This window comes from Schistocerca nitens, unplaced genomic scaffold (genome assembly GCF_023898315.1).
Source record: "Schistocerca nitens isolate TAMUIC-IGC-003100 unplaced genomic scaffold, iqSchNite1.1 HiC_scaffold_519, whole genome shotgun sequence".
Lineage (NCBI taxonomy): Eukaryota > Metazoa > Arthropoda > Insecta > Orthoptera > Acrididae > Schistocerca > Schistocerca nitens.
Window position 1 is genome coordinate 33,407 of NW_026046052.1, and position 15,939 is coordinate 49,345.

General features: G+C 59.9%; 1 protein-coding gene across 1 annotated transcript; it reads right to left on the reverse strand.

The window, feature by feature from the left end:
• Nucleotides 1–11,022: 11,022 nt before the first annotated feature.
• Nucleotides 11,023–11,802, reverse strand: LOC126232479 (uncharacterized). Its single transcript, XM_049942731.1, has one exon. The coding sequence runs from the start codon at nucleotides 11,800–11,802 to the stop codon at nucleotides 11,023–11,025; it is 780 nt and encodes a 259-aa protein (XP_049798688.1).
• Between the last annotated feature and the right edge of the window lie 4,137 nt (nucleotides 11,803–15,939).

Sequence of the window (15,939 nt, forward strand, 5' to 3'; positions counted from 1 at the left end):
TCCCTGTTGTTGAAGGCGAGGGTGATTTCCTCCACCACACGGATCAACTGGAGGCAGGTGGAATGCCCCTTCCGAAAGCCAAACTGCTCAGGCGGAAGTATACGTCGGTGGTCCAGGAAGTCCCGTAAGCGGTGAAGCAGGAGCCTCTCGAAGACTTTGCTCAGGTGCGGCAGCAGGCTGATAGGCCGGTAGTTGCGAGGATCCTGGCGGGGTTTACCCGGTTTTGGAACAGCCACGACAATCGCACGCCGCCAAGCTGCAGGATAGGTGCACGTCCGGACGATACTATTGAAAATGGTGGCCAGTATCACGAAAGCGACGGGCGGCAATTCCTTAAGGACCCGCACAGGGAGGTCATCAGCACCCGGCGCTTTGGCGGATGATAAGGCTGCAACGGTGGACTTGACTTCCGCCGGAGTAATGGGAGCTAGCAAATCGTCCTCTTCGCCAACGTCTTCCGCCAGGTACGTGGCCATGGTCCCCTCCACGAGGTGAACATGCTGCAGATCGACAGGGTCATCGATGGGGCGAAAGTTTGCTTCAAAGACGTCAGCCAACGCGTTGGCCTTGTCTAAAGGTGCATAAGCGACGCCGGCAGGAGCATCCAAAGGAGGAACAGAGGCCTTCCGCTTAGTGAAAAATCTCACAGCGTCCCAGGAGTGGGCGTCTGGGGTAAAGGAGGCCAGCTGCGACGCCCATTGACGATTCTTGTGCTCGATGATGGCGGACTTGACGGTGCGGCGGAGAAAGTTGACATGCCGCTTCAGGTGAGGGTCCCTCGTAAGCCGCCAGTCCTTGAAAAGTCGATTTCTCTCGCGGATTAGATCGAGGATGTCCGGCGGGAGACCAGGCCGCGGCGGTGGAGGGCGCCGAGGGCGCGGCGTGGAGGAATCCAACGCAGTCCCCACAGCGGCGGTAAATTCATCGATCGCCCAGTCCACGTCGCGAGCGTCGTCCTCAGGGTGAAGATGCGCGGAACGAGAAAGGCGGGCACGGAAACTGTCCCAGTCCGTCCTCTTGAGGTCCCGACGGGCAGGTTGCGACGACGGGGAGACAGCTAGCCGGAAGAGGACAGGGAGGTGGTCCGAATTTAGGGCGTGGATCGACTCCGCTGTGAGAAACTGCCGCAGCCCTTTGGTGATAGCAAGGTCCAAGACATCCGGAGCACCCCTGGATGGAAAACAGGTGGGAGTGTCCGGCCCACAGGCGTAGGCATCCACCTGGTCCAGCACGCGAAGAAGTCGGCGGCCATTGTGCGTGGTGGTGATGGAATTCCAAGCAGCGTGCTTCGCGTTAAGATCGCCAGCGACGAAGAGACGGCCACGAACTTGGAGAAGCGCACGAGCTTCATCCATGTTGAGAGGTCCACGAGGCGGCCGATAGGCCGCGACGAACGTCACGAGGCCGGCAGAAGTCTCGACCGCGACCGCCGTTGTCTCGAAGGTCTGGAGCGGCGGCGTCGGTGCAGCGTAGTGACGGATACTGGCTTTGACATAGATGGCGGTGCCGCCTCCGGCCGTCATCCGGTCGGTACGATAGCACCGATAATTGGCAATATTGGCTCGAAGCGCGGGCTTGAGATGAGTCTCCGTCACTAGGCAGAGATCCACGTCGTAGTCTAGAAGGAACTGCCGCAGGTCCATGAGGTCGTGATACAGTCCGTTGGCATTGTAAGTAACAATGCAGAGGTCCTCTAGGCGTCTAATCGCGGCCATGCTGGACAGAGGGTGCCTCGCTGGTGGCGCTGAGCGCTCCTCGGACGGTCGCCTCGACCGCGGCTGCAATGGACGCAGGGAGAGCCTGAATGGCTTTGGACATCTCTGCGAGAGCAGCGAGCATCGTTTGAAGAAGGGTCGTCACGTCGCAGTCAGCAGCAGGGGGTTGACTGCCGGAGGGAGGCTGCAGACCAGCACCCGGACGGCGTCGCGGTGGTAACGCCGGAAAAGAGGTCGTCGACAGGTCCAACCCAGGAGCAGGAGCGGGGGCCTGGACCCCACCCCTGACGACATCGGCAGCCGTTGGGCGCTGCAGGACGTAGGCACGGCGCCGCTCCAACAGGGTAGGCGGCTGTGAGCGAGAGGCTGCTGCAGTCGGCGTAGACGCTGCGGTGTTCCCAGTAGTGCCGCGGGGTGAGCGACGTTTGGCGTTCAATGGTGGCAGTCCTCGCTGGCGGCGACTGGCCTCCTTGTGCTTCGGACAGGCACGGTAATTTGCCGTGTGGTTGCCGCCACATAGGCCACACGTAGCGGGCTCCTGCCGGGGGTGAGTGCAGGTCTTACTCTCATGACCACCGCCGCAGCGAACACACATAGCCGGCATGGTGCAATGGCGAGCTACATGATTGAAACCCTGGCAGCGATAACACTGCAGGACTCCACGTGACTTCCGAAGCTTCTCCACCGTCACGGCCAGGGCACAGAGCCTGGTCAGTTGGAAAATTTCACGATGGCGGTCCGTGTCTGGCAGTACGACGACACGCAGACCCGACTTCTTGTTCGTACCAGGGATCTTGTGGTAGTCCACGACGGTGGCGACGAAGCCAAGCTCCTCCAGCGACTCCTTCACATAGTCATTTTGAAGGGAGTTCAAAATTCCACGGATGACAACAGTCAGAACTGGTGGCCGCACCATCGGGAACGTATAACACGCGATGCCCTGGGCGCCAACCATATCCATGACTCGCATGTAGTCGTCAGTGTGAGTCAGCGTCAGCTTGAGCTTGTCCCCTCCGGCCTGCTTGGCGGTGAACGGCTGCTGGCAGTGCTGGTAGCAAGCGCGGGAGGCGCGGCGCGGCGGCGCGCAGAGTGGCGGCCGCTCTCTCGGCCGTCCGCGCCCGCCCGCGACACTGGCTGGGCCTGGCGGCGCGGCGGCTATTCTCTGCCGCCGTGCTTGCCGCCTGCCGCTCTCGCTCTCGCTCTCGTGTGTGTACGCGCGTCGTCGAAATAATGGCAGATCAGGCGGCTACGAACGAGACTGCTGCGGCACCCGCCGCCACCGGCACGACGAAGAAGGCCAAGTCTGCGGCGTCTGCGAAGAAGCCGCGCGCCAAGCCTGCGCACCCGCGCACCTCTGAGATGGTGACGGCCGCCATCAAGAGTCTGAAGGAGCGCGGCGGCTCGTCGCTGCAGGCGATCAAGAAGTACATTGCCGCGCACTACAAGCTGGACGCGGAGAAGCTGGCGCCCTTTATCAAGAAGTACCTCAAGTCGGCCGTCGTGGCTGGCGAGCTGGTGCAGACGAAGGGGAAGGGCGCGTCCGGCTCTTTCAAGCTTGCCGGCGCCGGCGGCGGGGCGGCCGAGGGCGGCAAGGCCCGTGCCGGCGGTGCGAAGAAGAAGCGCGCCGCTCCGGCCAGCAAGGAGAAGAAGGGCGCCCGTGCGGCCGGCGCAAAGAAGGCTGGTGGCGTGAAGGCGGCGACCGGTCGGAAGGCGGGCGCCGCCAAGAAGGCGTCTGCGGCGTCGGCGGCTCCCGCGGGTGCGAAGAAGGCGGCTGCGGCCAAGCCGGCCAAGGCCAAGTCGCCGTCGAAGGCGAAGAAGGCCGCGAAGGTTCCGACGAAGAAGCCGAAGGCGCCGCGCCCGAAGAAGGCGACGACGCCGTCTAAGGCGAAGGCTTCGCCCAAGAAGAAGAAGTGAAGTTAAAGTAAAGAAAGGAAAGGGGAAGGAAGGGAAGGGCTGGCGCTTGACCCCGTCGTCCCCCACCCCCCTCCCCCGCGTCGTCTAGTGGCGCGCGATGGCACGGCTGCGCGCGGCCCAAAACGGCCCTTCTCAGGGCCATCAGAGGACGTCGGGAAGGCGTTGATTGTCGTGCTTGGCGCGTTGTGTTGTCTTGTTTGGGTGGCCGTGCGTGCATGCGCCGGGGTGTGTGTGTGTGTGTGTGTGTGTGGGGTTGGTTGGTGTTTGTGTGGCGTTTCTGTATGACCCTTGTGGGTACTGTGTGCGTGCCGTGGTGGTTGGATTGTGGGGCCGGTGGCGGTAGGCGGCGGCGCGCGGTAGCGGAGCGGTTGTGGCCGTTTTGTTTTGTGTTTTGTATTTTGTGCGGCGGCCGACGGTTGGTTTCTCATGTTTCTGGAGACTCTGTTTGTTTGCTTGCTTTGCGGATGGCGCGTCTTGTTTGTTATGTGTGTGTCCTCTCTGTGTGAAAGGGGGACGGGGACGTTGAGACGTGGAAGTGGCCGGCGGGAATTGGGAAGGCGCGGTGGCGCCTCGGAGACGGCGGCGGCCAGCCACCCGTGGTGACGTCGTCCGGCTGTTTGTTTGTGTGTATTTGAAGGGGTGGGGTGGGATGACGTCGATTGTGATTGTTGGCGAGAGCGGCTGTGTACGGGAGGGAGGGTGGGGAATTGTGGTGGTTGTTTTAACGGGGCTAGAGAGAGAGGCTGGGCGGCAAGACCGACAAAAGTTTTGCTCGCGACGGAGAGATGTTAGTGGCCCTGAAAAGGGCCGTTTTTTTTGTGTTGCGCGCGTGCGGTGCCGTGCCGCGGCTAAGCGGTTTAGGCGCGCTCGCCGCGGATGCGGCGCGCGAGCTGGATGTCCTTGGGCATGATGGTGACGCGCTTGGCGTGGATTGCGCACAGGTTGGTGTCTTCGAAGAGGCCGACGAGGTAGGCCTCGCTGGCCTCCTGCAGGGCCATGACTGCGGAGCTCTGGAAGCGCAGGTCGGTCTTGAAGTCCTGGGCGATCTCGCGCACTAGGCGCTGGAACGGCAGCTTGCGGATGAGCAGCTCTGTGCTCTTCTGGTAGCGCCTGATTTCTCGCAGGGCGACGGTGCCCGGCCTGTAGCGGTGGGGCTTCTTGACGCCGCCGGTGGCGGGCGCGCTCTTCCTCGCCGCCTTGGTGGCGAGCTGTTTGCGCGGCGCCTTTCCGCCGGTGGACTTGCGGGCCGTTTGCTTTGTGCGGGCCATAGCGGTTAGCGGTGCGTGCGGTAGCGAAGCGTCCGGTGCTGCCTTGACAACGGGCCCGCGCGGGCCCGTGCTGCGCTTATATGCCCTCGGTGCGCGTGGTGGGGGGAGGGCGGGCCAGAGTCTATATAGGGGGGCGGCGCGCGCTCACGGCGCACCGTAGCCGACTCGCTAGCGCCGGGTGAGGAGCTGCCGCTTGTGCTTTTTTTGTTGCTTGAGGAGGAGGAAGAATGACAGGCCGCGGCAAGGGAGGAAAGGGGCTGGGCAAGGGTGGCGCCAAGCGGCACCGCAAGGTGTTGCGCGACAACATCCAGGGCATCACGAAGCCCGCCATCCGCCGCCTGGCTCGCAGGGGCGGCGTGAAGCGCATCTCTGGTCTGATCTACGAGGAGACCCGCGGAGTGCTGAAGGTGTTCCTGGAGAACGTGATCCGCGACGCGGTGACGTACACTGAGCACGCCAAGCGCAAGACTGTGACGGCCATGGACGTGGTGTACGCCCTGAAGAGGCAGGGGCGCACCCTGTACGGTTTCGGCGGTTAGGCAGGCAGCCGGTGTGCTGTGCTGTGGCCTTCCCGCGGCCGTGCCGTTGCCCGTGCTTGGTGGGAGAGACGAAAAACGGCCCTTTTCAGGGCCACCACACTGTTCGGAAATTGAAAAGTGCGAAAGGGTCTGTGTTGCCTGCCTGCCTCTGTGTGTGTGTGTTTGTTGTTGTTGTTGTTGTTGTTGTGCGCCTCTGTTGCTTTGCGTGCGTGCGTTCCGTTTGGAGTTTCGACGTGACGTGTGTGATGATGGATGCGGGAGGGCGCGGCTGAGTCCGGTGTGTGCGTGGTTTGTTTGTGGCGCGGGCCGGATCATCGATCGGATCAGCTGTTTGGTTTGGTTTGGTTTGTCCTGTGCCTGTGTGTTTGGAGAGCGCGCGCGGCGGCCCGCGTGTCGTCCGTCGTCGGGCCGTTACGCGCTCTTTTAATTATGAACATATTAACAATGATCACATCACATTATTGGTGTATTGATGTCGTTGTCGTTGTTTGGAACGCGACTGTGCGTGCGTGGAGGGGTGCAGAAAAAATGTGTGTGTGTTCGGCCACACGGGCTGTGGACAAGATGGCGGACGTGCGCCGGCGCTGTGGACGTTGTTGTAAAGTGCGGCGAGGACGACGGAAACTTTGCTTTGGACGTAGGTTTGTGTGGTGGCCCTGAAAAGGGCCGATTGTTGTGAGGCGAGCCGGCAAGGCAAAGGCGCGTTTGCGTTTGCGTGCAGGGAGCACGCAAGCGCAGCGCCGCGGTCCCTGTTTAGGCCTTCTTCTCGGTCTTCTTTGGCAGCAGGACGGCCTGGATGTTGGGCAGGACACCACCCTGTGCGATGGTGACGCCCGACAAGAGCTTGTTGAGCTCCTCGTCGTTGCGGATGGCGAGCTGCAGGTGGCGCGGGATGATGCGCGTCTTCTTGTTGTCGCGGGCCGCGTTTCCGGCCAGCTCGAGCACCTCAGCCGCGAGGTACTCCATGACGGCGGCGAGGTAGACGGGCGCCCCGGCGCCGACGCGCTCGGCGTAGTTTCCCTTGCGCAGGAGGCGGTGGATTCTGCCGACCGGGAACTGGAGCCCAGCCCTGCTTGAGCGGGACTTTGACTTGCCCTTGACTTTGCCTCCCTTTCCGCGTCCGGACATGGCGTTTGGCTAGTGGCGTAAGCGCTAAACACGTAACCGTAACGGTGCGAGCCGCAGCGAGTCGAGCAGCGGAGTGCGTGCGTGTGCCGGCGGCGGCGGGGTGGGGGTCCCTTTATGGGCTCGGGTGCGGCGGCCGGTTGCGCGCGCGCCCCATTGGTCGGCGGCCGCAACAGGGCGAGCTGGTAAAGGTGCGGTGTTGCGGTAGCGGCGGGTGCCACTGTGTGGGGAGACGCTGACTAGAGCGGAGCGCTTGCTGCCTGTTGTTGTACGTTCGAGATGCCGCCCAAGACTAGCGGGAAGGCCGCCAAGAAGGCCGGCAAGGCGCAGAAGAACATTTCGAAGGGCGACAAGAAGAAGAAGCGCAAGAGGAAGGAGAGCTATGCCATCTACATCTACAAGGTGCTGAAGCAGGTGCACCCCGACACGGGCATCTCGTCGAAGGCGATGAGCATCATGAACAGCTTCGTGAACGACATTTTCGAGCGCATTGCGGCCGAGGCGTCTCGCCTGGCGCACTACAACAAGCGCTCGACCATCACGTCCCGCGAGATCCAGACGGCTGTGCGGCTCTTGCTGCCTGGCGAGCTGGCCAAGCACGCCGTGAGCGAGGGCACGAAGGCGGTGACCAAGTACACGAGCTCCAAGTAAGGAGGAGGTTGTTACTTCGGCTCTTGGAAGGAAGGAAGGAAGGAAGGAAGGAAGGAAGGAAGGAAGCTCCCTCCGTTGCGAGAGCGGCAAAACGGCCCTTTTCAGGGCCACCAAATTGCCTTTGCGGGAAGAGCGGAATTGTTTGTGTGTGTGTGAGTGAGTGAGTGAGTGAGTGAGTGAGAGGGGCGGCATAGCTACCCGGTTTGGTTGGTTGCGAGGCAGCTGGTGGTGCTGCTGTGCCGTGGTGGTGTGGTCTCGAATGTGGTTGTGGTTGTGGTTACTGGGGTACGGCCGCGAGGGTTTGGTTGCCGCCGGTGTGACGTGGAATGCGTGCACGAGTCTTGGCGTGGTTGTTTGTCGACACACAGATAGATCGATAGGAGGTGTTGGTGCTGTCTGTGGCGCTGATTCATGTCTTTGTCTCCGTCTGCCCGGTTAGTCACGTGACTGCAATTGAAAGTCCTCGCGATTGATTGATTGTTGGATGTCACCGTTACGGCCGTCTGTTGTCACATCATACATGATGGCGAGGGTGAAATGTTGTGTTGCCGTCGACTATTCCCTTTGCTGTACGGCGCGTTGGTGTGTGTGTGTTGGTGACGTTTTAAATGGACGTGTCGTACTATCATCCATTACGAAGTCGCCAAGAAATGTACGGGCGGGTGGGGTAGGCGACACGCACGGTGGTGTACCTATTTGGCCCTTGATTTGATGATAGCCGTTTCTGCAGTTTGACTGATGATTGATTGGACTGTTGTGCGCACGCACGTCATTCACGGTGCACGTGTGTTCGGTTGAGTACAGTAAGCGTGAGGCTAGACGACGACGGTCGTTGTTTGTTGTTATGGGCGTACACGCGTTTCGTTGGTCTGTGTCCCCCGGTGTGAAATGGCAGGTGTGTCGGTGATGTGATCCGATCCGGCGGCTCTGAGTAACTGTCAATATCGGCGCGGTACACCGGCGTCATGGCAACGTGTCGGTGTTCACACCAGTCGCACTGTGGCACCGTCGGCGCCGCGAACGGTGACGAAAGGCTGACCTTTGATCGGTCGAGTGTCGTGTCTGGGCAGAACGTGTGGAATGAGCAAAACTGTTGGGGACGGAAACAATGGTGGAGGAGGGGAACGGAAAGTAATAAAACAAACAAAATGGAGAAGCAATCACCGGAAAACGAAGCAGGGAAAAACGGAGAGGCGCTGTCTATAGCAACGGAACGTTCCCGTGCATTGCAGCCGCACTGAAAGGCGTTTACGGCGCGGCTGCAGGTGTCGGCCGTGGTGACGGCTGAATTGCATTGCCTTCCCGGATGAAACGTTCGCCGACATGGCTCGGAGGAGGAATCTATGAGAATGCGTTGCCCTTGCCTGCCGTTTCGTGTGCCCTCCTGTTGTGTACGCTGTTGTTGTCCGGTGTAGCGAAGGGTGTGTATGTAGGGGTGTGTGTGTGTTTAGTGGGGAATTGGAAGGTCGATAGCTGCCGTCACGGTCAAGATAACGCAGTCAAAGGTGTCGCGAAAAAGTGTGTTAGCCGTGGTTGGTTGGTTCGTGTGTTTTAAAGAGAATGGACGAGAGAGAGAAAGTAGGTGGAGAGTGCGTTGCGTGTTGCCTAACTGCGTCCGCGAATATGGCAGTAGTTGGTGGTGGGCGTGCCCTTGCATGTGGCCCGGAAGGCGTGTCCGTTTCGCGGTAGTGGCACCGCTGCTGGCATATTCGGGAGATGGGAGGGGCGCGAAAGGAGAAAGGAGACGCGGAGGCTTTTAAAGACGGGGAGGGCGCGTGTGGGTGGCTCGCGCTGCGCTCGGCGGTTGTGTTTGTGCAACAAATGTGTTGCCGGGAGGGGACCGTTGTTGTGGTGCGGTTGTAGCCTCAGACGCGGCCGGCAGTGAACGTGAGACGACGGATGCGGGCCGGGGCGGCGCATGTCGCCGGTGCCATGCCTTTTAAGAGCCGCGTGGTCGGGGGTGTGCGCACCGTGTGTCGTGTTGCGAGACAGCATCATTTGTGCTGCGTGGCGTGGCGTGGCGTGGGGGCGAGGAGAGCGAGCCGCGCGGTGTGCTTGTGCGCCGGAGAATGGCACACTGCGCCTGCCCGTTGAGGAGGCCGATGGCCGTGGTGTGGTGGAAATGGAGCGCGTCGGACGTGCACCAATGAGAAAGAGAAACAAAGCGGCGACAACGAACGAAAGGGGGAGGGAGGCCATTGTGTCACATGCGGCGGTGGGAGGAAAAAAAAAAAAACAAACAAACAAACAAACAAGAAACGAAGACGTAAGAAAGAGGAGAAACAACAAAGAGAATGAGTCGTGCGTTCGCGAGGGGGGGTGCGCGTGTAACTCCGGTACGCGCAGTGCCGGAGCCCAACGGCTGTGTCGTCGACGCCAGTGCTTGTCGGCCGAATGGGTGCGGGAATAGAGGCAGCGTCGGCACGGAGAAGCAAGCAAGAAGGAAGGACGCACGCGCGCTGCGGCGTTTGGCGCGGTTTGCGGCTGGCGCCTTTGGTGGCAACGGCCGGGACAAGCAGCGGTGTATGGTGGTGTGCGGGGCGGACAGGGGCGGCGGCGGTGGTGGACTGGGAGGAGGCGAGGCGGCGCCGACGGTGGCGTGTGGTACGGCGAAAACGGGACGGACGGACGGCGGATGTTGGAGAGGCGCCGCGCACGCAGACACATGGAAGGAAGGAAGGAACGAACGCAAGGGAACAAATGGAGGGGGCGAATGTGGAGATGCGGGCAGGCGGTGGTGTTTGTGGGCATGTGGTGGGGAGAAGGGCGGGGGCGGGAGGACAGAGGCGAGGCGACTGCGTGCTTGCTCGCTCGCTCGCGTGTCTTTTGTTTTTGTGTTTGTTTTTCCATCGTTTGGTCGCCTTGGAGCCTGTCGGTCCCGTCCGTGTGTGGCCACGCTTCGGGTGCGTGTATGTTTGTACGTTTCGTTTGTTCGTCTTCTGCAGCAGAGGCGGTGCGCGGCAGTGGGAACGCCTGCCTGGCGGCTGGGACGGCCAGCAAATGCGGTTGGATGGGCGGCCACAGCACCGCACCTGTGCCCAAGGAGGCGACGCTGGCGGCGGGGCCCCCTCGGATGCGGCCGGCTGGGGGCTGTGTGCGCTGCCGCTGCCGCTGCCGCCGCCGCCGCCGCCGCCGCCGCCGCCGCCGCCGCCGCCGCCGCCGCCGGTGCTGGTGCTGGTGCTGGTGCAGCAGCAACAACGACGAACAACGAGTAAGCAAGAAGAGGACGAAGCGGATGGCTGGTGGGTGAGTGCATTTATTTAGGCGGTCGACAAGGCAGTGCGTGATGTGGCGTTGTGACGGGGGTTTGCTCACGTGGCCTCGTTTGTGTTGATGCGCAGGAAGATGAGATGCGGGCAGACGCAGACGCGTACAGAGAGACGAGCCCGGTCTGCAGCAGGATGTGTGGCGCGGCGCGCCGAGTGCAGAGCAGCGCGCGCCGCCTGGGCCGGGCTGGGCCCGCCCGGCGGCGGGCCGCGCTGTTGTCGCGGACGTGAGCGCCCCCTGGCGGGTGGTCGGAGGCGGCGCGGTGGACGTGTGTCCGGTTGGCCAGTGCACATTGCGAGTGGCTGGCTGGCGGTCGGCGGCGAGACGGGAGAGGAGGTATGTGTCGCGGGCGCCTTTGCTGCGCTGCGTCGTTGCGTGCCTGGGCGTGCGCCTGTCGACTGTGTGTGACTGTGTTGGGCGTTGTGCCACGTACGTGTGTGCTCGGCCGAAGGCGTCGGAAGAAAAAGAGAGAGAGAGACGGGCGGGAAAGTGGGTCGGTGTGCGTGCGTCGCCCGTGATGCGATGATGTCGCGTCATGTCATGTCATGTCTTTGCGAAACGGCTGCCGAGAGGTGTGTGGTGGCGAGCGGGAATGTGCGTTTGGTGGTTGCCGGCCGGCCGGCAGTTGTTGGTGGTTCCTCCTGTGTGGTTGTTTGTGCTGCTTTGATGGCAACGTGGAAGGACGCCGGTTTTTCCGTGCCTTGCGTGTGGTTGTGTCGACGGTGACTGGTTGGGGGTGTGCGCCGATGCACGTGCCATGTTGTTATGTTTGGGTCGTGAGTGTGTTTTTGGCTGTGTTGTTGTGTACGGGAAGGGGGAGAGAGGAGGAGGCGGCGGCGGCGGCGGCGGCGGCGGGGGTGATAGTGCGTGCAGTAGTGCCGTTGCGACGGGCGTCGGGTGGAGCCGTGCGTAGTGGCGGAAAGGTGTAGGTTGCGGGAAGCGAGCCCGTCGCGTGTCGTCGTCGACGACGGGGTCGCGTGCGCTGTGAATCGAGAGTGGCGGGAAAGGGGCAGCGTGCCGCTGTGTCGTGGTCGTTAGCAGAGGCCTGTGTGCCTGTCCGTTTGTTTTCTGTCGGACGCTTGGTGCGAGGTGTTTGTTTTGTTTTGTTGCCGCCGCCGCGGTTGTTTTTGTTTGTCGGCTGTGCTGTGTCGGTGGGTCGGCGAGCTGTTTTGCGGTGCGTGAATGTGTTGGTGCAAAAGTGGCGGCGGCGTCATGGCTGCGACCGCGACGAGCCGCGGGCGCGCCATTGATGATGTTGAACACAGAGCGGCTGTGTGCAATGGGAGGCCTTGTGTACGGGTAGCGGTGTTGTCGTACGTGCATCCGGCCCGGTGCGGAAAGCGCCGTTGCGGTTGCGGGTTGCCTCTGGTCGCGACGTGTGGTGCTCGGCTTTGTGGGTTTTTTTGGTGCCCCTTTGGCCGGTGGGTGGTGTTTGTTGTTTTGTGTGTGTGTGTGTGTGTGTGTGTGTGGTCGGTCTCTTTGGCGCTCGGTATATATCTGCCTCCTGCTCGGTCTTGTTGTCGACGTCGTCTGTAGTTTTTTGCGGCTTGCCGACGACCGACCGACCGAACTACTACCTACCTGTGACAGCTACGTGTGGCGCCCGAAGGTGAACGTAACGTGACCTCGGCGCCCTTAGCCTAACCTAAGATGTCCGGCCGTAAGGTAGGTGCGGCCACCTGACGCCTCACGTCCGAACGCTTAACCTAACTTTGACGCCTAACCTAACTTTAACCCTTAACCTAACCCACGTCCACCTAACGTAACCTAACCTAACCCAAGCGACGCCAACCCTAACCTAAGGTGTTGTACACTGCGAATGTCGAAGGCATGTTATAGTCTTAGGTGGAGAGCACTACACGCAACAAGCGGCTACACGGGTAGCAGGGGTTGTGTGGCGTGGGCTGGGCGGTTTTGTTAGGTTAGATGGCCTTGGGCAAGTACAGAAAGGGGGCAACAGCAGCCTCAACGGGTGCGGGGACCAAGCAGCAATCGGTATCGTTTGTTAATTGTCAACTGTCGAAGCTGCGTTGGTACAGTACCGGAACCGCAAGCGCTGACAGAGAAAGCACCGAAGCTCTGCAATCGTGATAAGGTACAGAAAGCTGGCTGACGCCAGGGATAAATTCTGCCGAAATTGTCACAAAGGTACAGACGGTGTTTTAGAAAGGCTCGATTGCATGCAACCGGTGGTGGTGTGTTCGTCGCTGTTTGAGTAGTAGTTTTGATCCTGTAGTGAAGTAGAGGTGGATGGTTCCTGTGAAATATTGTGGGTGGAGGTTACACCCAACAACCGAGCTAGGTTTAATAATAATTGGCTCCTTTGACCGACCTCCCGACGCAGCAGCATTAGTGGCAGAACAACGGAGAGACGGATTTTGGAAACACATTTCACATACATTTTCCTCAGCATGTTAGGGTCTTAGGTGGAGATTTCAATTTACCCGATATAGACTGGGACACTCAGATGATGTTCAGGACGGGTGGTAGGGGGACAGAGAGCATCGAGTGACATTATACTGAGTGCACTGTCCGAAAATCACCTCGAGCAAAATGAACAGAGAACCCGACTCGTGGAGATAACATCGTGGACCTACGGATGACAAACAGACCCGAACGTGTTTCGACTCTGTATGTGCAGAACAGGGACGCAGTGATCATAAGGCCGTTGCAGGGAGGACGGTGTATCTATCTGTTTTGGCTAGCAAGAGTAATAGAAGGCAGATTTGCAGACGACCCGACAGATGAAAAGGCAAATGCCTGTTCCGACACTGACAATGTTGAGTGTTCATGGAGAAAGTGCAAGGCAATGGTAAAAATGCGTTTTTAGACAGGTACGTGCCGAGTGTCGAACTGTGAGGGATGGGAAAAAAAACCCACCGTGGTATACTACAACAACAACGTTAGGAAACTGTTGCGAAAGCAAAGAGAGCTTCACCCAAAGTTTAAACGCAGCCAAAACCTCCGAGACAAACAGAAGCTAAACGATGTCCAAAGTGTGAGCGTAAGGAGGGCTATGCGTGAAGCGTTCAGTGAATTCGAAAGTAGAACAAACCCTATGTACCGACGTTGACAGAAAATGCTAGGACGTTCCGGTCTTGCGTTGAATCAGTAAGTGGCTCGAAACAGCATATCCAGACACTCCGGCATGGTGATGGCATTGAAACAGAGGATGACACGCGTAAAGCTGTGAAATACCTAAACACCTGTTTCCAAAGCTGTTTCACAGAGGACGGACCGCACTGCAGTTCCGTCTCTAAATGCTCGCACGAACGAGAAACCGGCTGACATCGAAATAAGTGTCCAAGGAGGAATGGGAAAGTCCGCCGGACCCGACGGGATTACCAATTCGCGATTCCTACACAGGGTACGCGAAACAACCTGCCCCCCTTCTAACAGCCGTGTACCGCAAGTCTCTGGAGAGGAAGGGAGGGTTCCAAATGATTGGAAAAGAGCACAGGTAGTCCCAGTCGTCGAGCAGATGCGCAAAAACCATAGACCCATATCTCTGACGTCGATGTGTTGTAGAACATGTTGTTTGCTCGAGTATCATGTCGTTTGTGGAAACTCCAGAGTCTACTATGTAGGAATCCATGTTGGATTCCGGAAACAGCGATCGTGTGTGAGACCCCCAGCTCGCTTTATTTGCGCATGAGACCCAGAAAATATGAGATACAGGCTCCCAGGTGGATGCCATTGTCGTTGACGTCCGGAAGGCGTTCGATACAGCTCCGCACCGTCGCCTGATAAACGACGTAAGAGTCTACAGAATATCAGACCAACTGTGTGGCTGGATTGACGAGATGTTAGCAGACGGAACACAGCATGTTGTTATCAATGGAGAGACAGACGTCTACAGACGTTAAAGTAACCCCTGGCGTGCCACGGGGGAGTGTTATGGGACCATTGCTTTTCACAATTCATATCATATAAATGAGCTAGTAGATAGTGCCGGACGTTCCATGCGTCGTTTCGCGGATGATGTGCTGTATGTAGTATACAGAGAGGTTGCAGGACGATCGGCAGCGGATAGGCACCCGGTGCAGGGAGTGGCAACTGTCCCCTTAACATAGACAAATGTGATGTATTGCGAATATACAGAAAGAAGGATCGTTTATTGTATGATTGATTATATGATAGCGGGACAAACACTGGTAGCTGTGACGTCTGTAAAATATGTATCTGGGAGTATGCGTGCGGAATGATTTGGAAGTGGAATGATGATCAGATAAAAGTAATTGTTGGTAAGGCGGGTACCAGGTTGAGATGCACTGGGAGAATGCTTAGCAAAAATGTAGTCCATCAACAAAGGAGGTGGCTTACAAAAACACGCGTTCGACCGACCCATACGTGAGTGTTGCCCACCAGTGTGGGATGCGTAGCAGGTCGGGTTGACGGAGGAGATAGAGAAAGGTCCAACGTTTCGTCACAGGGTTATGTGGTAACCGTGATAGTTAAGTGGCAGACTCTGCAAGGGAGGCGCTCTCTGCATCGCGGTGTAGCTTGCTCGCCAGGTTTTCGAGAGGGTGCGTTTCCGGATGAGGTATCGAATATATTGCTTCCCCGTACGTATATACCTCCCGAGGAGATCCCGAATGTAGTAAAAGTAGAGAGATTCGAGCGCGCACGGAGGCTTTCAGACAGTCGTTGTTCCCGCGAACCATACGCGACTGGAACGGCAAAGGGAGGCAATGACGACAGTGGCACGTAACGTAAAAAGTGCCCTCCGCCACACACCGTTGGGTGGCTTGCGGCGTATAAATGTAGGAGGTCGGCTGTCGTGTGTGCTTGGAGGCAGATTCGGTGTGTCTGTAGTTGCGGACGGCGGTCAGCCCCCCTCGCGTAAGCGGCGAGGGGCGGCGGCGCTCGGTTGGCCGGTGCCGATGTTGCGCAGGCGGCGCCCGTTTTGTTTGCGGCGGGCAATTTTGTGAGAAAGGGGCGCGAATGTTGGCGGGCGAGGTGGCCCGACGGCTGCGGGCCGATCGGGAAACGGTGGGAGGGCGATGGGGCGGCGGAGGTGCGTTTGCACGGCCGGCATCGCCGCACGCCTCCGCTTGTGTGGCTGTGGCGGCGGCCGCGCTGGCCGGGCTGGCGCGGCGACGGTGTGGCACTTTTGCCGAAGGTTTGGCCATTGTGGCGGGTCGTCGGCTGGGGCTGTGGGGGCGGCATGTGGGCGGGGGCGGCGATTCTCGGCGGGCCGAGCCAGGCTGTAGCGCGCGGTAGCTGCAGTTTGGCCGTGGTTTGCGGCGCTGCCGTGGCGACTGGTTGGCGACTGTGGTGTGGCCGTGTGTAGCCCCATCCTCGGTGGTTTGAACGGCGCGGGTGGTTGCGGCGCAGGTTTGGGGCTGGTCCGCACAGGCTGTCGGACGTTGGGCGGTAGCAAGCGCGGGAGGCGCGGCGCGGCGGCGCGCAGAGTGGCGGCCGCTCTCTCGGCCGTCCGCGCCCGCCCGCGACACTGGC

What these genes read in the sequence shown, in the direction of transcription:
- LOC126232479 (XM_049942731.1), bottom strand. Translation starts at nt 11,802, where the DNA reads ATGCACGTACGACAACACCGCTACCCGTACACAAGGCCTCCCATTGCA.